The sequence below is a fragment of the Papaver somniferum genome, chromosome 6, assembly GCF_003573695.1.
Source record: "Papaver somniferum cultivar HN1 chromosome 6, ASM357369v1, whole genome shotgun sequence".
Taxonomy (NCBI): Eukaryota; Viridiplantae; Streptophyta; class Magnoliopsida; order Ranunculales; family Papaveraceae; genus Papaver; species Papaver somniferum.
In genome coordinates this window covers 69,269,320-69,292,204 of record NC_039363.1, presented here as the reverse complement: position 1 = coordinate 69,292,204, position 22,885 = coordinate 69,269,320, and the positions used below count along the sequence as shown (strand labels likewise).

Here is a 22,885-nt window from a genome sequence, read left to right as displayed (position 1 = left end):
AGATAAATTCTAGTTTCTTCAAGAACCAATGTCAATTCTCAACAGTTTCAGCTGATACGATACCATATGCCAGAGGAAATATTCCTACAGAAACAAAACAAACACAAAAAGAAAAAATCATATCAAACTGACTGAAACTGCTATTGTACAGAATGAAACTAGTTTCATTCTCTAGTTTGACTTCACCAGTTAAGGATGAAACCGGTTTCATCTAGTGATAATCTGACATAAAAAAAAATTATGACATCAAAAATAAAAGAAGACGTACCATTATTCGCATTCTTCCCGGTAGCCGCCATAAGACAACCCCTAAATTTTCCAGTTAGGAAAGTTGTATCCAAAAACAGTACCGGGAGACAATATTCGAAACCATAGATGCAAGCATCGAAGGCTAAGAACAAACTATTAAACTCGCCACCTTCAACAACTAAATCAGCCCTACTACCTGGATCGTTTTTCTTCACGGCTTCACACCACCATCTCAAGTCAGTGTATGATTTAATGTCCTCGCCATACAATTCCTTGAAACATAATTCTTTCCCGGCATGCGCCTGATCGTAGCTCACTTCCAACCCATAATCACTTTTGAGTTCTCTAACAATATCTCTAGCTTTCTTGTTGGGATTCTGTTCAATCTGCTCAAATATCAAACTCTTGATAAGTTCGCGCGTAACCGGATCAGCCTTTGTTCCATCACTATAACCAGCAAAACATTTATGTTCCCCGTTATAGGCCTTGAGGAATAAGTGACCCTTCACATTGGAAGTCTTGGGAGCTGCATGGAACATCCAGTCGCATTCCAATTTCTCCTTGTAATAACATTCCACCGTATATCGTTCTGGATTGTTCTTGACGACTCTCACCCTGCGACCAAAAAAATGGTTATATTTCTCAACAACAAGACGAGCTTCATCTCGTCATCCATAAAAATCTTGACCAACACCTTTTATAATAAACTCCCATTCAGCCTCCTCGCAAGATCTTTTAATTTCCAACTTTCCATTGTATGTACGTTCTTGAGACATGGGGATATCTTGAGAAGAAACAAGCTCTTGAGAGGAAGGAATAGGTGACTGAGCTAAAAGCAACTCCGTCATTGTAGATGTAGGAGTAACTTTACTGCTGCTCGGAATATGACAAGAATTAACCAACTGAGCTCTGCTAGGGTCTGGTGCTAAACAAAACTCTCTCATTCTACTGCTGCTCGGAATATGACAAGGATTAACCAACTGAGCTCTGCTAGGGTCCGGTGCTAAACGAAACTCTCTCATTCTACTGCTTCCCGGAAGATGACAAGGATTAACCAACTGAGCTCTGCTAGGGTCTGGTGCTAAACTAAACTCGCTCATTCTACTGATGCTCGGAAGATGACAAGGATTAACCAACTGATCTCTGCTAGGGTCTGGTGCTAAACGAAAATCGCTCGTAGTAGGTTCACGAACAAAATCAGGAGCACGAAGAGGAACACGTTCAAATAAACGAAGCTCCAAGAAAGACAACTGGTTAACAATACACAATGACAAGAAAGAACAGAGCTTCACATCACTGTCAAAAACATTGCTTCTCCCCTCATAGTCAAATACAAACTGAATTGAGTCCGGTAAAATGATATTCCAATAAGAACAGACATGCGCCTTCAACTCATCAACTGTTGACTTCGTAGTAACTTGGTATGGACATGCATCGGTACCCCGGATAACCACACAGAGAAAATGACGATCCATCTTCAAAAGGAATATATAAAAACAAATCTTCTGAATCTGGATGTATTCAATTGATAATATGTAAACAAATTAGCAGCAGTACATACTAATTCAGTTCACATCACAATTGAACACACAAACTTCACATCTGTGTATATCGCATTGAAAATCAGATTACTAAACCCTAGAAAACATGATTCGAGACAAACCCAAATAATGGACAAATTGAAAAATTTACCAGTCACATAATCAACTAAACCCTGGATATTCAAAATCAACAACTAAAATCAAAAATTAACAAAAATTAATCATCAACAACTAAAAATTGCTTCAAAATCGACAGAGAAACTTCAATTGGACAAATTGAAACTTACCGATTCGACGCTATTATAGAAACTTCAATTGCTTCAAAACTAACTCAGAAACTTCGATTAGATGAAACTCCAATTGATGAAACTTCGATTAGATGAAACTTGGATTCTACAAACGTATTAAACAATCGCTAATCATCATGATTGATAAACGAGATATGAAGAAAAAAAACGAGCTCTGAATTGCCGATTTCTGCAGAGCTCTGTGGGAAGGGAAGAGGAGGTTCTGCAGAGCTCTGCGGGAAGGGAAGAGGAGGTTCTGCAGAGCTCTTGTTTGGTGATGAAGAAGAAAACACAGATGAAGATGATGTTTCCAAGTTGAAGAATGAACTAGCTGAGAAGGACAAGATTATCCATCACTTGAATTGCCGATTTCTGCAGAGCTCTGTGGGAAGGGAAGAGGAGGTTCTGCAGAGCTCTGCGGGAAGGGAAGAGGAGGTTCTGCAGAGCTCTGCGGGAAGGGAAGAGAAATAAATTCTCTTTGAAAAAAAGGGTTTAAAAGGTTAGGGGGTATTTTAGGTAAGAGATATTCTTTTTTTAATTTTCCTGGGCCAAATATCCAAATTGGCTATATAAACAGAATATTTCTGATTTTTTGCTATATAAACAGTATCAAAAGCTAAGAATCTATATGACCCAGGAATTTTGTGTTTTGGTGTTTTTGACCAATTTTGTGCAAAAATAAACCCTTGTGATTAAGTTTATTATATTTCTAAAGGTGCACTCATTGTGTGACACGAAAAGAACTGTAATCTCTTAAATGATCATACATTTAATTTGTATCTCAACATACCACGTGTGGAACAGATCACACATTACAGAGCTTGAATCCCAAATTCTCTAACCTAACCATACTTAAACAAAAGCTTATGGTTATGATTTGGCCTACCATTTGTTGAAGCCATCATCATCGTTCCGTGACATATTCATAAGCTGATTGGAGTCTCTTTTTCGGGTGACAAGTCACATTCATGACTTTCAAACGTAGGCATGTGTGCCTGTAGCACGAATTTAAGTCTCAAAAAATTATTCATTTACTTAGGTTTACGTTTTGCCTAAACTTTATCATATAAAAATGAAACCTAAACTTATGCGACCTAACCACAACCATTTTTCTATTTGTACGAGTATTAAAATTGATCTACAATTTTTACCCTTGTGTCGCCGGTCTTTCTTTTCTCTACTCTAGTCTAGACTTCAGATATGTGCACTACCAAGTACCTACGCTTTGATCCTACTTAAAAAACTTTTTGTGTACCAGGGACACCGATTGACGGCAACATCTAACGAATTTTCCTTCACGCGAAACATGCAACGCCAAGCTATGAAACTGCATTGCAAAAATCCAATAGCAATCTCGTAACAAGCTACATCATTAAATAAGATGAAGCCAACAAAACTTGTACTTGCTCAACGTAGAGTGTCAGCTTTCGGTTGCCTTTGAATTTGAAAAGTTACAGTCTCACTGACTCTTCCAAGTCTTCCATATAAATACTAGACAATCCGGAGAAACAATCATACCAATAACAATGGAGAATAAATTAATAAAGGATTTATAACAACCGGAACACTTCAACTCCACATTGATTTAATATGTTTATTTTAACAAACAATTATCCTTTAATTCTAGGTTAGAAGTAACCCACTATCTTACTTTTATAAGTTTTTTTTTTTTTAGTTTTGACACGATACGGGGTTCGAAAGACTTTAGGATCCCAACCACTCACACAAAACAAAAATAAATTTTTATTGAAATCCAGCCTAAACTCTAGAAAGTCATTACAAAGAAAATGAAAAAACAAATAGAACAAAAATAAAAACCATGGGTATCCCTAAAGTGATCCAGTGTTGGACACGCATGTATTATCTCATCAAAACCTTGACAAAGAAAGCCTATAAGAATAAAATTGTGACGAAGGAAAGAGTACATCGTGATAAGTCTGAAAATAAAAACAATAATCAACAAAGTCTCAACATAATTTAAACAAAGATAAATCTTCAGTAAACTAGAAAATTTCAATTCTCCTTCAATATCCAATGAGATGTCTTCTAATGCTGGCAGTATGTAAGAGTCCACAAACAAGTTGTAAAAATGAGCGCCTTAGCTCGCGATAGAACTATCAAGATAGGTTCATGCGCCCTTCTATTCAACTCGTGAATGGTATAAGTGTCATAACGACTCATCCAGGAGGGCGGGGGGTCTTGCTGCGGATGGCGGGAACATTGCCATAACCTATGATTCATTTGGTGAGTATTGAGGTTGTATCTTCGAAAAAACACAACCATTAGGATCACCAGCGCATGAGCTTAATCTACTTAAGAAGAAGCCAGAATAACATAGACAACATTGATTTCAACATCATGTTTTTCACATGAACCTTCATTTTCATATTCAAAGAAGAAACACAGAAGTAGATTGAGTTATACACTAACCTTACACAAACACAATATATATATATTAGATGGAAATGCTAGCATTACTCTATGAAAAGCAAATACAAACACAAAAAGAAAAATTAAAACTAGGTAACCTAAAACTTAAAGAAATTAAATTGTACAAGACGACTGTAATAAGTAAAATCCTAGTCTAGGAACAATGCATTTACGAGGGGTAAAAGTAAGAAAAAACAAAGTACAATAAATATTGCAGAAAGAAAAACTAGTGTTAATTAGCACAATGATCTAACTAGCTAAAAATTATAAAATGGGTTCGATTAAGGCTAAATTTAGTTAATGATCCTGAGTAATAGTCGATATTTTAACATATTTTCGATGACAACGAAAAGGTAATAAAGTGATAGATTATTTAATGGATATAAAATGCAGAGCCTAGTAAACATGAATAGTGTGTATTGAATCAATACTACAATGAGATAACATAAAGAAACAAAAAAAAAAAAGGGTTTGACAATCTTAAAAATCAAAACAGGGGTGTGGAATAAACAATCCCCCGAACAGCCAAACAAACTACAGTTTTGGCCGATAGCTTGTTTCTTGCTTTAGTAGGTAAACTTTAAATCCCTGGATGAAGCTTTTTTAGGATACTGAGCCGTAGAAGGGATCCGAAGAGAGAAAAACAAAAATTCTAAAAACTAATTGGGGAAAGAATGATGTCAAATATTATTTGAAGGTACTTACTTGTGGGTTTAGTAAGATCATCAGAGCTAGGGTTGGATAGTGAGGATAAGTTATTCATTTTGACTGTTATTCCTGTATGCAAATAAGAGAACAACCCAAAGTCTAATCATGTGAACTACATGCGAAAAAATATATCATGCCGGTTCAATCCTCTTAAAAGTGTAATCTATATCTTTAGGACGCAAATCGCACTCAAGAACCATCTCTGCCATCAGTGCAATGGTTGTAGAGTTAATAATGAGTATTTATGATGCACTGAACCTCTCTCGCTGCTGTGTTACATACTCCCGTTAATCGGTTTTATTATTTTTGTCTAGTAAATTTAACTCTAGTTAAGTTCAAGGACCTTATGAACATTTTAATACTTTTTCAAATGGTGAATCCCCCACCCTTAAATTTTAATTCCCTCCTCAAATCCATTATTTTCCTCTTAATTATAGGACTCACTCTAAAGTACACAGTCCCAGCTTTATTAACAACATAAATTTTCCTAAAATCAAAGTTTCAGGAGAGAAAACCTCCCAATCAACCTGTCAAAACTCCATATTTGGATTAATGTCAGCCAAATAATCAGATGCCTGATTAGATTCTCTAGAAAAGTGGCTAATCTTCACAAACGTAAAATGAGAGAATAAATTCTTAATTCTTTTATGTACCTGCAGAATTCTCCAAAGTGGTTCGCTTTCAGCGCTATTGAGCATAAGTCAAACAATCATGAAGTCAGTGCACACGTGAATATGTCTGGCCTTAATATTAACATCAAGCTTCAACCCCAACTCGACTCCCTGTAACTCCAAGATGGTAACAAAGATGGCTTGCAACCTCCACAAAGCAACACTCAAAGACTTCTGTATAAGATCTCTGATAATAGTTCCAAAACCAACAAAATTCTCATCCTTTAACCTTAAGTATTAATCATGACATGAATTTTAAGCGAGAATTTTAAGCTCAAAGTACACTAAACGAGAATATTAAGCTCAAAGTAACAATCGTTTTTCTTGTAAGTTAATATACAATAGAACCTGTATGTATTAATATGCTTAGGTACACTCAAAATTTACTATTACAGGGAGGTTATAATTTCAAAGATTATACTAAGTTGGGACAAAAAATCTTAGCGCACAATATTTTTATTATCATTAGACCGAAATTTTATTGTAGCCTCAACGAAATATTATGCATCATGGTGTCTCTCAAATCATCCTAGATCAAGAATGTTATCATAATATTTAGACGCGATATTTAAATTATGGATGTAAATTTTGAATTTTGGAGTACATTTATATCCCATTTTATCAGCTTTTCCCAATTTTCCATGATAAAAGATCTCAAAATGCTATCAATAATTTTGTGTGTAGTATTGTATAGCCTGCCAATGCCCAGGGTCAAGCAATGGCTGAGAATAAATACATAAACAACATTTACTTTATTTTTGGTACTAATATTTTCCTTTCCTCATTCGTGATTAAACCCACACTGTGCAATTTCATTTTGTTTTTCAACAGATCTAGAGTAACTTGTCGTGTTCAGATATGTACTCAAAGGGAGATAAAATAAAAACAAATTTTATTAGTGAAAAGGAGAGAGTACCAAGTACACCACCGACTTTTTCATTCGGCAATCCGTATGTACAGAGCCTAATACAACTGCAAGTAGACCAACTTAATGATCCTTGATAATATGCATATAGAGTTTAAATATTTATCTATTCTCAATCATAAAGTCAAGATAATAGAGTCCGTGAATCGGATTTCTAAGAAGAGTACTTAGAAAATCCCAAAAATCAATATCCAAGATATATCTAGTCGTACCTAAATATTCAGATCCAAAATCTGCTAAGTATGAAACTTGTTATCTTTCTTTAAAGATAAGGATTCTAAAAGAAACATGTCTCTTAAATATATCTTAATTATATGGATGTATATACTAAATTTGAATATGTACTACTTGTGTAAATCCTATTATAAAGATAAACAATATAATACAGAAAAGAAAAAACACAAAACACCAGAAGTTTTGTTAACAAGGAAACCGCAATAGTAGAAAAACCCCGGGGACCTCATTCGGATTTGAACACCAAACTGTATTTATCCACTACAGACATAAGCCTACTATCAGACTTAAGACTGGAATAGAATTGAGACTGAATCCACCCTCCAAGCGATTCCGTTACAGTCGCGCTCCTTACGTCTCCTGAACCTCACAAGGTTTTACACAATTGATTCCCCTTAGCGTCCTTTACAACCTAAGAATTGCTTCAACCTAGCTGAAAACTTTTGATACCAATCTTTCTCTAACAAGTAGGCCCATTTGATTTCCCTTTAGATCAAAGATCACTATTTGAAATCTGTTTGCAATAAACAAGGCTAGCAAAATTCACAAATCCGAAATACTTACACTCAGCTAGCAGAGAATCCTATATTCTTAACTACCTCTCAAAAACAATCTTGAACTAATCAATTAAGAATAACTTTCAAATTTTTATCTTGAGGAATCACAAAGTCAGAGACGAATAGAACTTTGTGATTTCTATTATTTTTTTGCCTGAAAGAGATTAAGAGAACCTAGGATAAAAAAAAGATCATGATACATGAACTATCAAGGTAAAAATAGTCGGACATGGCTTCACGAATCCCCAAGTGAAGTCTTTAAGTCGTATACCTAATTATATTTCTCGGAGGAAACCTAGGTCAATAGAGGACGACTCTAGCAATCAACTAGGACACAAATTGTCGGGGATTGAATTTCCAAGTTGAAACAACATCTCTATTCATAGATGTTCAAAACATAGGGTTGCTTAGAATTCAAGCTAAGATAACTTGAGAATCGAGCAAACACTTTCTCTGTTTAGATGACTCTAATTAGGGTTTCAAGTAAGCATGTGAGAAGTTTGTCTTGAAATCACATTGAAGAATATACAGAGTGGTCAGGTTAAGGAACCGTGTATAATGATCGGTTTTTGGCAAATATGCCTTGTGAACTATTAAACAATATGATGTTCAATTAAACACTTAATATTTTAGTCATGATTCACATATAGAATGTGCTTTAGTGATTAATGATGTTTTAGAGGTGTTTATGAGAGTCATTGCAATGCTAAACGTATTTACAAAATAAGTCTTTGAGCATCTGTTAGACATTCACTGATACTTTTGGTGAGACAGTTCACGAACCATTAGGCAGTTCATGAATCCCGAGAGATACAGTTCGTGAACCAGGTTCGCCAACTGTTTTGTAGCTCGTGAACTCAAATGATAACATTTTTCGAACCGGGTTCGCCAACCATTAGCCTGTCACCAAAATCAGATCACCACGGTTCGTGAACCGGGTTGGTGAAATATAAGGTTTGGGAACTGGTTCGCCAACCTTCTTGTATTACAATTTCGAATATCTAGGTTTTACAAAATGGTTTGCGAACCTATCCTGAGCCGAAATTATGGAAGTTCTGAGTTTCTCTCTTTGATGTTTGTAACCTTCCCAAACGATAAAATCATTGCTTGGGCAATTTTCAAATGATCCGCAAAATTAATTCTTGAAAAATAAATTGTTTCAAACTGTTAAGAACCTATGAACATTGTTAAGGACCTATGAACATCTAATGCTTGAATCATATTTCAAAATGTTTAACAAGAAAAGCTTGCCTCGAAATTTCTTCTTTGCAATAAATCTACTAGAAGTCTTACGACATAATATCAAATAAGTAGAATGGTAAAGTTTGTGAGTAAATAAAATGGTTCAGTCTTCACATATCTTGTAGATGAAGTTCTACAAATGTCTTCGTTGATCTTTAGTCTTCGAGGGTGATGTCTGATAATAATTTGTAGTAATCAAACCATGGATTCCAAAATCCTTAATATGAATCACCAAACCACAAATTTAGTATGATTGCATATTCTTCTTATTGAATCACTAATAACCCATAGATTATTCTCAAGAGAAAGGAATCACTGCGTACAAAACCGGATCAAAACTACAGTTGTTAACTAAACACAATTACTAGAGCTCAACAATGAATCACTATATGTCTCTTTTACTAATTGTCCATAGGAATCCATTCACATGACATATCCCATTCTCTCTCGTTCCTTTTTTTTAGAGTTGGGAAATGGAGTTCGACAAAGGATCTATGATTTCGATATGAAGGACAATTTCGATATTTTACGTGAATAACCCTCAATTTCGAGGGAAAAATAATTCTTTTTCACTCTCAGAACAATGCAATTGGAAATGAATATATCAAGGGAATTGGATTCCATAAGAATCCAACGTTAAATTTAAAAAGAATATTCGGTTCAGGAAATTGGGACGATTTCCTCATAATCGAGGACCTTGAATTCCCTAAACCGAAACGCCTTGTAAGTTTATGATATGAGCTCGTACTTGTATGTATGCCTGTGAACTTTGAAAGCATACCATGAGATGCACCTAACTTAGTGGTGGTTATTCAAAACATCAAATTGTGATATACCACTAGAAAAGAATGGTGGCCACAGGTTAACGGTGTTGATCAATGATATGAACCTATCTAATGTAAGTGAAAACCGTCCAATCGTTCATGTTTTTTTTCCAGAGATTGAACCAAGTGGTGGGAATGTCCTTGTATTCGTCCGGAAGAAAATTTGGAAGACTGAATTGAATAGTAGCTTTTGGAAAACCCCAAATCACATTGGAAGTGTGATTTAATTTATGATTAATCAAAATCTGGACGGCACTTACAAGATGTATATATGCTCTGTGAATGTCGATGCTTTTCAGTATTTTATCCTTTAGTTATATATCCATATATATTCACAGACCTTGATCGGGAAAACGACAATTTTCTTTGGGTAAGTTTACTTCCACCCTAGCTCTTTCCCTTTTTACATAGTCACAGGACTCGGGGGTAGGAATTTGATGCGGTGGAATTTTACGCTTCAAGCACGAACAGGCGAGTTGAGAGACAACTATGGGGTGGAAGTAAAGCAACGGTTCCCATTCCCACGTAGGTGCTAATTTAAAAAAACGGTACCCGAAAACGACCAATGACACCCTTCTTATAGGAAACTACGTAAAAGGCAAGAGACCGGCTATTTCGTATGTTGTGATTTCACACATAAATATATCTAAAAAACCGGTCAACCGTCTCTCCAGAATAACTCTCTCTCTCTCTAAAACAGCAAAAGCTTCTCCCCTTGAGCAGCTCAGAAGTCGGAGTTTCTAAATAAAGAAAACTAATCGAAAATATGTTTAGAGAAACAAACACTGTCTAGTTTTCATGGCTATCAGAAACCAGATAATTCTGCTGGCCATCACTTCAAAATTATACTAGTTTTTTCTATTCGTCATCTTCAACAAACCCATTCTCAGAAAACCCACAAAAAAAATAAAAGAGAGAATGAGTAAAATCAGCAGGAAATTTGTTAGAATAGAAATGAAATGGAGATTAGTATTGAAAAGGGTATCAATATTTCGGAAATTCTTTAGATTTCTATGTGTAAGAGTTTTGATTTGTTCATCATCTTTAAGTGGTGGTGGTTGTGGTAGTAGTAGCAGTAAATCACATAGATTCCGAAGATTAAATCGTTCTGTTTCTTCTTCTGTAGCCGTCTCTGAAAATGGCTCATCATCTGTACCTACTCATCTTCATCATCATGACCCTCTTACACCAACTGCTACATGTATGACTCATGATTACGAGATTGATTCTGACTTGGTTGCTTTGAAGATTAGTCTTCTTGGTGATTGTCAAATTGGTAAAACCAGTTTTGTGGTAAGTTTCTTTTATATCAACTCTTAATGGGTTTTCATTACAATTTTTATGATTTTGTTACATTCTGAAAATGGGTTCTCATTTTACTGATTGTTGTTTTTATTTTCGTAGATTAAAAGTGTAGGAAGTGATGAAGAGAAAAGATGCTTAAATATGTCAGGACTGAACTTAGTTGATAAAATTTTCTCTGTCAAAGGTGCCCGAATTGCTTTCAGTATTTGGGATGTAGGAGGTAATATTACTTCTGTTTCATTTTAATTTTAATTTAGTTTGTGGGGTAATGAAAATATTATCAATATTAATTATTTTTTGTGGGATTAATGAATAGTGAAGGTGATTATGAATCCAAAAATCATGTCCCGATAGCTTGTAAAGATGCAGTGGCGATATTAATTATGTTTGATCTTACTAGTCGTTCTACTTTAAACAGGTAATTCTGTTTTTAATTAGTTGTATCTTATCTGATTTATTGGTTAGCTAGCTAGATAGCTAGTTTAATCATGTTCTTGTTCTTGATTAAACACACACATAGAAACTCCTGTAGGTTTAAGGTTATTTAATTATCAAGAACATGCAAACAACTAATAAAGTTGTATTCTTTTTTCTTGATTAAATTATTAATTTATATGTTTAATTACACTTCTTATGGATCAAACTCATTAAAGATTTATTATAGTAAATCTGGCTGTATGAAGTGTATCGTATCACCTTAAACACACTGCCGATGCCTATTAGTAGGATGGTCAAAGTGTAAAAATTTGATTAAGGAAAACTATTTTGCGTAAGTTCTTGATTAGGTATAAAAATTTAGTACCTTAAAAGAAGATTGCTAATTTGGAGATTGGCAACCGTATACTAGATCCTATAATTCGTTCTGATTAAAGGTTTGTAATCTTCTGTTTATTACAGTGTTATTGGATGGTATCAACAAGCAAGAAAATATAACCAGGTATTCAAACCTTGCCAAATTCTTATTAACTTCATTTTATTTCATAGTGGCAATAAGTTGCATCTCGTTGAGCAATGTTATCATGGCCTCTGGCTACTTCTTCCAGTTCTCTTTCGCAGAAAAAGAGCAAACATTATTAAGCTCTGCATCTTATTGACATATAATTAATATCAAGCGGCTGATTAACTGTTGTTTCAATCTTTTTATTCTCTTGCTGTGTAGAGTGCTATTCCTGTATTGATTGGAACCAAGTTCGACGATTTTGTTCAACTTCCGCTAGCAATGCAATGGACAATTGTTAGCCAGGTAGTTGTCTTTAACGTTCAATTATCCCTTGCATGAATTTTTAAATTTTTGAGACAGTAACACATTTGTCTGGCATCCTGTCATGATATTAGGTGTAGATATAGTGTAAAATTAAGTAAGGTGCTATTAGGAAAGTTCACAAGGAAAACGATTGCAGTATGACTCTATATGAGCAGCCCCGGATGAAAGCTAACACCTGTATTGACTATTTTGTACGGTTTCTAAATCCAAGTCTTAGGTGTGTTATGGGGTGTCCCACCCTAGTTGGACAGTTTTATTAGTTAGTTGCTTCAGCCTTCAGATGTGGAAAGGTGATCTTTCTCTCAATAACAAAATTGTGATTAACAAAGTATAAATGTATTGTTTTTGAATTGAAAACAAGGAAGAGTAAGTAAGACTATGGACTTTTAGGGTTGGTTTCAAATTCAGCTAACGATTTAGACAAACCATGGAAGAATGTTTGTCTTACTTTTTGTTCTTTTAGTTTAGTACAAAGTTATTCTCTTTTCTGATATTTAAGTTCAAGAATCAAATTACATTTAATCAATAGATTTATATTGGTTTTGATTTTGTTGTAGGCGAGAACATATGCACAAGCTATGCAGGCGACATTATTCTTTTCGAGTTCCACACACAACATAAACATAAACAAGGTCTTCAAATTCATAACAGCCAAACTCTTTAACTTGCCATGGACAGTAGAGCGGAATTTAAATGTTGGAGAACCCATCATCGACTTTTAAATCACATCCAAGGTTCCACGGTACAAAATGCTGTGGCCGGTTCAGTTTTGTAAATAACACGGCTGCACTTACCTTAACAGGACAGGACTGATTGCTCGGTTGTTCAGTTCTTCTTGCTAGTTTATTTTGTCCTTTTTTTTTCCTTCTTCTAATTTGGATGGAAGAGACAGAGAGAGACGGTAGTAGAACTCGAAAGTCTCCATGTCTTACAAATTCAATTACTATGAAATTCTTTAACAAAAACGATAAAAAAAACAGAGCAACAGAAAAAAAGAAAAGAGAGAAAAAAGAAAGAAGGAAATGTAGCTTACATACATTTTCAACAAAAGGAAAAGTGAGAAATCAAATATAGAGCATTTCTGTTTTATTATGCTCTTTGCTTTCTTTGTCGAATATTGAATGAATTTCAGTCTTCAATTATTGAGTGGACGCCGCTTTTGACGTTTCTTTTTTGGCTTGTTGGTTTGGGTGATCAAATTGGAGTTTTGTTTGAACTCCTAGCATTCGTGCACACTGACTTTATTTCTGGATTCGCACGTACATGCAGTAGCATAAACATATACACCCACATATCATTTCTAGAAGCACTAAACAACTCCTTGTAGAAGTGAAATGTTTACTTTGTAATTAGGATGCTGTACCGCAGCTTTGGTGCATATGCCCATATAACTTTCATGATTTCTGTCCGGAAATTGCCCTTTACTGTAAAAAACATATGCTCCCATATCCCCACCAATCAAGAGAAAACACTGGAATATGCAGGTGTGTGTTCATCTTCAAAGAGTCGGAGAGTAAAACTTAGTTTTACGGATCACCATATCTGCATGCGACATACCCATGGATGAATGTTTAGTTGGACGAATTTTTTTCACTAAAACACGAATCCATCCAGGGAGTAAATTAGCTGAGACCGGAGAATATGTACTGATATCAGTAGGATCCACGCTGGGTCTAGATTTCCGACACCCATCAAACATGGGATTTGTTTGGTACATTACGATCAGAAAAAAGAAGAAAGAAAGAAACTTTGTTCGCTACATAAATGAATAACCTTAAATTTTAGGTGAGACGTATCATCGTTAGGACAAGATCTCTTGGCATCGACCGATATATGCCGGCAAGAATGTCATGGTCTGTCACTCATGCGTAGGGTGTGTTTTTGCCAAGGAAAAAGAAAACGCGCTTTGGAAACTTTTGAAGGAAAGACACGGGGTTCACTCAGATTCCCACTAAAAGGCACAAGTCAAAAAGAAAAGTGCATCGGATGAGCCATGTTGATTTTGGTTGGCAGTGTAGTGCAAAGGTTGAACATGGGAATCAATCAACACTAACTTAAGTATTTCTTTTTCCTCTTTATCTTTCACGTAGAGATAAATAAAATCTTGTAAAGAATCCTGTCTCAGTAAAAGGAAATTTAGAGAATATGACAACGCAATATGCCCAGTTTGGAGGTCTACTCCCACATTAGGAAATTTCATCATCCCAATATTAGCAAACTTCAAAAATATGCCCATAAAGTTGAGAACAAGAGCCAAGAAATCAATTTTGTACCAAGGTCCGTTAATTTCTCATTAGGTGAGACTTAATGGAAACAAACAACTTCTTCATTGATGATTGTTGAAGCTTACAAATGATGTTAAGGACAAAATCAAAAGAACACACAAAAGAGCATATTGTGAATGTACAATACTGAGAAATTCACCAAAAGGAAAAGGGTTTCATTCTCAAATTTTTGATAACACAACAATTACACATGAAATCATACACAAAATGAGAAAAAGTAGAACTAAGAAAGGTCTGATGGGACTTAAAATCGATATGTCAAAGGTATTCGATAAAGTTGAATGGGATTTCTTGATAGAGATAATGAGAAAATTTGGTTTTTCTGATAAATAGTGTCAATTAGTATATCAATGCGTTTCTAGTACTTCTCTTTCTATGCTACTCAATGTATCGCCTACAGAATATTATAAGTCCACTAGAGATTTGAGACAGGGAGATCCTCCGTCTCTATATCTGTTTCTAATTTGTATCGAATCGATGTCTAGGACTGTTTTAAATGTTAAAATGAAGGGACAAATAAAAAGTATAAAAAATTCTAGATATGCCATCTTGATGAGTCATTTGCTAGTTGCAGATGACTGTATTATTTTTGCAGAAGCTAATGCGCAAACCTGTCACAATCTAGTTACTCTTTTTAGAGAGTTTGGAATCTCGTCGGGATAAATGATAAACCTGAACAAATCTGGGATGTTTTTCAGCCCGAAGATGGATCCCAACATAATAAATGAAGTCAAAGTAATCTTAGGATTTAATTCCATACCTTTAGATGATAGGTGTTCATCTTATTTACTAACAGATCTAAGGCTAAAAGCTTTGACCCTTTTATTTTGAAAATGAAAAGTAGATTGAAAACATATAGAGGAGGCCAAATAAATAATGCACAAAGAACTGTTATGGTTAAGAATGTGACCTCCTCCCTAGAAGTTTATCAAATGAACTGTTTCAAAATCCCGAAAAACATTTGTAAAACCCTTATAAATCTTCAACGTGATTTCTGGTGGGGGAAAGATGAAAATGGAAGAAATGAAAAAGGTAAAAAAGACGTTTATCTTAAGGCCTGGAAAGCTTTTTCCAAACCTATGGATGAAGGAGGTTTGGGAATACAAAACATAGAGAAATTCAATATGGCTATGATAGCCAAAATATGATGGAAACTAAAAGAAAATCCCGGCTTGCTCCCTGCAAAAATCTTAAAGGCAAAATATTATCCGGACTGTGACATTCTTCACGTAGAAAACAAACCTAAAGATGGAGATAATTATGTCTAGAAAGGTATACACATTGGTGTTCAACTAATAAACACAAATTGTGATTGGAAGATAGGAAATGGTAAGCTAATCGATATTTGGGACGACAAGTGGATCCATGATACCACTGTCCCTATGGTAAACCAACTATTGAAATTGATAACTTAACTAAAGTCCATCATATTTTCAAAGATAACAGAGAATGGGATGACCAAAAACTTAATTCATGTTTTGATCAAAAAACAACTGAGAAAATAAAAAGAATTCAGATTCCCTCTCAAAATATTGAAGATTCAGCTCACTGGGATCTAAATAGCAAAGATACGTTCACTGTAAAATCTTTATATCATTCCATAAATAGTGGTTGTAATAACAACATGGATTGGAGTAGAATATGCAAACTAAAGGTAACACCATCAGTAAAGTTATTTATCTGGAAAGCGACGCATTCTATCCTCCTAACAGGTATGAGACTTGCTGCTATCCTCCCTAATATTGACAAAAATTATAGTATGTGTGTGTGGTTGGGGGGGGGGGGGGGGGGGGAATCTCTAACTCATATATTTCTAAATTACAACTTTGTGAAACAGGTATGGATGCATTTAAATTTTGAAATGAATTATGTAGTACAAAATAATAATAATTTCCATGATTGGCTAAACACTTGGTTTAGTGATACAAACATAGGACACTTCATGATAGAATGGCCAGAATTTTGTAGTGTAATCACCTAGCACATTTGGAAATCCAGATGTGAATCTTCTCTACAACGGAAGCAACCAAATAGTGAAAACACATCCAAAACCATAATGAAAATCATAAATAATATGTTATATGTAAATATCACAAAATATGATGAGATGCAGTCGCTTTACTATAATCCAATGAAAGATGAAACATTAAGAATTATAGAAAGGGCACCAGAAACAAAAAATGCTTATATGAGCATGAAAATCTCAATAGCCTTAACTATGAACTTCTCTCTAACTACATCAGGAATGGGACTAACATTGAGTGACTATGCAGGTAGAACAATCGAAGCAAGGAGATCTTATGCCGATTGCTCCACTAGTGAACAACTAGAAGAAAAAGGAGTTGATGCAGCTTTTCAATGAGCAGCCGAATGGAGTGGTTACAACATAATTTTCCAAATGTGAAGATATGCAGAAGCAAGGGAAAATTGAAAAAGAGGGGGTCTAACAACCACACCCAATATTTCACTTAGCAATCTGTATGGACTAACTCCAATATACTTTCAAGAGAATCAACTAGACAGTCAGACTCAATCTTAAGAAAAGTATATCAAAGAGTTACATCTTTATTTCTCAATTCAATCTGCAATCAAACAAATAGAAATTTGCAATCCCGATTGAATATAAGAAATAACTTGGATGGTATCAAAAACCAATATCCAAGTGTCAATCAATTTAATCAACAACCAAAGGTTCGATTCACAATTGATTGAACTTACGCACAACCTGTGATATTTCAATTATATAGAACATATAATGCGAAAAGAAATAACACAGACACCAGAAATTGTGTTAACGAGGAAACCGCAAATGCAGAAAAACTCCGGGACCTAGTCCAGATGTGAACATCACACTATATTAAGCCGCTACAGACACTAGCCTACTCTAAGTTAACTTCGGACTGGAATGTAGTTGATCCCTAACCTATCTCACAATGATTAAGGTACAATTGTGTTTCTTACGCCTCTAGAACCACGCCGGATTCTGCACACTTGATTCTCTTAGCTGATCTCACCCACAACTAAGAGTTGCTACTGTTTGTACCCAAATTAAATTCTAGGCACAAAACACTATTGATTTGATGATGATTAAATAAATTAGGGTTATGAAACAAATCGAAAAACAAATAAAGAGACACAAGAATTTAACGTGGTTCGGAAAGCGTTGCCTACATCCACGGAGAACATATAAATAGTTTATTGATTGTAGGATACAATAATTTCCCCTGGGTTATCTAACCTAAAATTCCCTTTGGCGTGAGTTGGATTTTGGCCTCTATTTATAGGAAAAAACCCTAATATGGTTTCATAATAACCCTAGATTTGTAGTTATCCAAAATAACCACCTGGATTTGTACTTATCCTTGAAGATCCATGTCTATCTTCCATAGATTTATGTTTATCTTGAAAGATCCTTGTATATATTCACATGATTTAAGTATATATTGAAAGATCTTTGTCTATCTTCACAAGATTTGTATCTATCTTGGAAGATCCTTGTATATCTGCACAATATTTGTATCTATCTTGGAAGATTCTTATCTATCTCCTAAGATTTGCGTCTATCTCAAAATGACTTCCACACTAAGTCATTTGGGCTTCCACAATAAGCTAGACCGGGCTTCTATATTAAGCCATGTGGATTTCCTCAATAAACCATGTGGGTTTCTTTAATAAACTCACAGTCTGGTTTCCACAATAAACCTCCGGACTTTCTCAATAAGTCCGGACTTGGCTTCCCCAATAAGCCATGTGAGTTTCCTTAAAAAACCCACAGTCTGGTTTCCACAATAAACCTCCGGACTTTCTCAATAAGTCCGGACCTGGCTTCCTCAATAATCCCTGTGGGTTTCCTTAAAAACCCACAGTCTGGTTTCCAAACCTCCGGACTTTCTCAATAAGTACGGGCCTGGCTTCCTCAATAAGCCCTATGGGTTTCCTTAAAAACCCACAGTCTGGTTTCCACAATAAACCTCAGGACTTTCTTAATAAGTCCGGACTTGGCTTCCTCAATAAACCCTGTGGGTTTCCTTAAAAACCCACAATATGGTTTCCACAATAAACCTCTGGACTTTCTTAATAAGTCCGTACCTGGGCTTACTCAATAAGCCCTGTGAGTTTCCTCAGTAAACCCACGGGTTGACCGATATTAAATAGCTCGTGAGACACGCACGTACACTTTTTAATAAGGTACAAACATCGCTCCCTCTTAATTCTCAACTTATTGAAGAATTACGAAGAGTATAATCCCGACTATCTGTCGCAGCGTGCCTACGATGACCACGTTACTTTTATGATCATCTTGCCGCGAATTTAGCGTTGCTAACTTTTCGTAGTACGCCCGGCTTTATGTCAACATTCTAAGTATATCAATTATACTTAAAATTTCCATGCATCCTCACACTGCAAGTACCTATCACACTGGAAACACGTTCAAAGTACCAATAATGTACTAAAAAATATCTTATGTAAATTTACACACGTACTGGCATGTGAGCTTGACGTGTAGATGTGCTCTCTGTTAGCACTTCCTTGTTTTGACCTGGAGTTAGTGACCAGCCACTTTGTTGTTTCTCTTCCATAGAATTGCATTTCATTTATCTGTTTTCCACTTGTTCGAATGCAGGCACCACCAGTAGCTAACCAGGCACATTAATTGCCCAGCTACTTCGGTCTTGCTTTGACACATTTTGCTCCATCTCTTTGGTAAGATATTGCCAGAACTCACTCGAATGCATGCTGCTACCGTAACTTGTAAGGCACGGTGATTGCCTACATGCTCTCGTACTGGCATAGAATTTGCTGACTCAAACCTCTTGTGCCTGTGAATAACGAATGTACGACAATTTCTGGTGTACAGGTTGACCGGCTATAGCTTTTCGTCATATATTTCCTTTTGCTTCATCTTTTATTGGAATATTTTGCTCTTATTCTTGAAGGAATTCTCCCTAGGCGTTCGTTCCTTCAACCTTAGTCGCCCCCATTACTTGCCATGATACTGAAAATGATGTCTTCTATCGTTCGACTTATTTAAGCAAGTTAATTTTGATTGCATGCTCGGGGTTACTTTAGCCGCCCCCAATATTTGCAGAGATATTCCCAAATCGACTGCATCTCGCAAAGTGTACAAGTGTATACGGATCCAATGATGTATACAAAAGTATACAGGTCTGGCGTTGTTGGGCCTTGTCGCCTGGGCTATTGTCTAGTATTGATTTGGACCTTTGGTTTGCTTTCGAATATAGTAGTAAAGATAAAATGATATTTTAGGGACCATGGTATTTTTGATGGGACCATGGTTTTATTAAGCCATCCTCCCTATAGTTATAAGGGGTGTCCTAAAGCGTTGAAATGACTAACCTACCCTTAACCTAATTTAACTTAAAACCAACCTAATAACCACCTGTATATATATATATAACCACCACCTCCTCCCACCACCACCGCCCACCACCGCCGATTACCACCACCACCAATCACCGATTACCACCACCACCAATCACCGATTACCACCACCGCCTCCTCCCACCACCACCACCCATCACCGCCGATTACCACAACTACCACCGCCAATTATCACCACCACCAACCACCGATTACCACCACCACCTCCGATTACCACCACCACTAACCACCACCACCTATATATATATATATATATATATATAGCTTAATTTAAAAACATTAACAAATATATTCTCACAAACCCATTACTTGACATTCGTTTTTGGTTGAATAAATGAGAAGTAATCATCAAAATGAGTTGAAATGGAAGTTGCAGAGAGGTTTAATGGAGGTTTTTTTTCAGAGAAAAGTTCGGTTACATCGCAAAAAGTTCGGTTATCACGAATTAATTTTTTCTTAAGCGAACTCAGAGTTCGGTTGATTCACAAAAAATACTTTTAACCGAACTCCTTGTATTAGAACAACACAAGTCCATAAGTTCGGTTCCTTCGCAAAATAAGGATATCACCGAACTTTAGTTTATGAAAATAATGAGAAGTCCAAAAGTTCGGTTCGTTCGCAAAAATGTTAAGTTTTCTTTGTAACCGAACTCTACCTTTGAAACTTCGTAACCGAACTCTACCTAATTCGCCAGGAAATAAATTTCGTAGTAACGGAACGTTTGCCTAATTGCATATATGCATATATAAGCCCAGTTCGGTTGATTCGCAAAATATGTTGAAGTTTGCGAACCAACCGAACTTCTAATACTAGGTTACTTTTAACCTACAGTTCGGTTGGGGACTTGGTTGCATTGAAGTTTGCGAACTAACCGAACATACCTCTGTAAATCTTATTACTAAAGTTCGGCTACCTGCGTGTTTGAAGAAAAAAACCGAACTCTGTGTTCAGTTATATGTTCTTGACATTTATTAACCGCCGTGTTCGGTTACCTGTTCTTCACACTTGGTAACCGAACCACCTGAACCTAGCAGGAATTTTTTATTAAAAATTACAGTTTTATGAATATTTGGACCAATTCAACCACCATTATCTAAGTTTGAAGTATACTTGGGTACCCAAATACTCTTCCTCCGGTTGTGGTTGGTAAAATCCATCATTTTCATCTTGAGATTGAGATTGAGTTTGTGGAAGAATACATTCACCATCTAAGAAATAACTCATATCTAGATCACTGTGAAGATTAACAAATACTCTAGGAGAGGATGGAGATGAAGAATCAGATGAGCTATCATCACTTGAATACTCAAGCTTAGTGAATTGGAAAAAAAAATATTTTCCATGTTTTTCTTCTTCATCTTCTCTAATTTTACTCTCTCAATGATTCTACTTCTTTAGCTTAATCATTTCACTAATGATTTTACTAATCATTACCCAAAATTAATTAGGAGAATAGTTTAGGTATTAATACAAATATCTAGATAACGGGCGACCTAGATTTACTTCTAAATGTCTTACTAAAAATAGAACCATGGTCCCCAACAAATCATTCTAAAGAAATGCAGGGAAACAGAAGCTCGGTCCTGTCTCCCGTATACAGTTTGGCTTGGGAGTGCCCAGCAAACTAATAAGGTGCTAGTTACTTCCTTCATGACTGCTTGTCGGTGTTCATGGCGAGTGGTGTGTTAAACTGTTTCGACTGAAATTTGGAATGTGAGCTTTGTTTGCCTTCTTATTCCCTCCTTGCCTTGAGCTGATTTCGCAGGTCCCTAACTTTGGGCGATCCCGGCATGTGGTTGATAACAAGTCTCCTTCTAGGGTTGTAGTAATAGTAACAAGTTCGAGGAACAACTTCCACCAAGATACTATCTAGGAAGTACCCTCTGATTCCTTCATGTCTTCCTGTCGGCGCTTGTGCTTTGGTTGTTAACTTGCATTAATCCTCATGATGCGGCTGATAGAACTCCTATACTTGCGGAAAAAGAGAACAATTTCCTGTCTGTCAAGTACATGTGGCCCTCGGTAACACCTGTAGTATTCTGTTCTTCCTTGGATCGATCAAAACAGAACCACCAAATCAAATCATATCTTGATTTCCATTAGAATTTGCTTCTTATACAAACTCTAGTTTACCATTCATATGCGTGGCGTTGTACTTTTCCTTAACATAGTAAGACTGTAGGCGCAGTGATTTTGTTGGTGCAACTTTGCTGCTATCTTTGTCCTATGCCTACGGCATAAAGAAGAACTGCTTTAATTTCTTTTCAGCAGATTGGTACTGTCCATAGGTGGCTGATCAGATTTCTCGAACTAGTTGCGTGCTCTAAGTTGAGCTGCGGACCTCAAACTTCTGGCGTTGCAGGTCCTCGAACTTTCACATAGTTGATCATATGCCAGCAAATAGTTTTATAGCAGGGTGATCACCAACATGTTCTTGAAATATTGAACTCCACGAAGTTGAGTGATAACGACCATTAATCAAAAGCCCATTTATGTTGGACCAAAAGTTCTTTTGTAGCAGCAGTGACGAGGTCGAGCTGCTGTACAGGATGACGTCTTGCCTCCAGCTTTACTGAATGCAGTACTGCATCATCAAACAAAGTTGAAGTGATAACCACTCCTCAAGAAGAGGTTCTGGATCCCTTAATTCTTAGGAAAACTGGCATGGTGTAGACACAACATTCACCACCAAAGACAATCATTCTGAACTCAAAACTCCATTGTACAGGGACTGCACAAATGCATGCTAGCAGAAAACAAGAGAAATTTTTTCTTACTGCAAGTTCATAATTCACGAGCAAGAGAGTACACTGGATCTGGTTGGAAAAGATTCCTGCATGTCTGCAAGTTCATAGCTGATGTTGTAAGGCTTGTTCTTCCAGATTCTTGCTGCTCGCTGCGAGACTGTTATACCACTTCAGGCAATGGTACTAACAACCAGTTCTGTCAATCAAACCGAA

At 36.0% G+C, this 22,885-nt stretch overlaps 1 protein-coding gene across 1 annotated transcript; it reads left to right on the top strand.

Moving 5' to 3' along the window:
• Nucleotides 1-10,358: 10,358 nt before the first annotated feature.
• On the top strand, nt 10,359-13,388 carry LOC113287891 (septum-promoting GTP-binding protein 1-like). The gene is made up of 6 exons (XM_026536764.1): nt 10,359-10,961; nt 11,073-11,193; nt 11,295-11,391; nt 11,871-11,910; nt 12,133-12,216; nt 12,795-13,388. Exons 1-6 carry the CDS (start codon nt 10,587-10,589, stop codon nt 12,957-12,959), a joined length of 882 nt encoding a protein of 293 aa, XP_026392549.1. The 5' UTR covers nt 10,359-10,586; the 3' UTR covers nt 12,960-13,388.
• The last annotated feature ends 9,497 nt before the right edge of the window (nt 13,389-22,885 follow it).

Coding starts and splice junctions, on each gene's coding strand:
- LOC113287891 (XM_026536764.1), top strand. CDS start 10,587: ATGAGTAAAATCAGCAGGAAATTTGTTAGAATAGAAATGAAATGGAGA. Junction 11,194..11,294: donor CAGTATTTGGGATGTAGGAG/GTAATATTACTT, acceptor TGAATAGTGAAG/GTGATTATGAATCCAAAAAT. Junction 11,911..12,132: donor AAGCAAGAAAATATAACCAG/GTATTCAAACCT, acceptor CTTGCTGTGTAG/AGTGCTATTCCTGTATTGAT.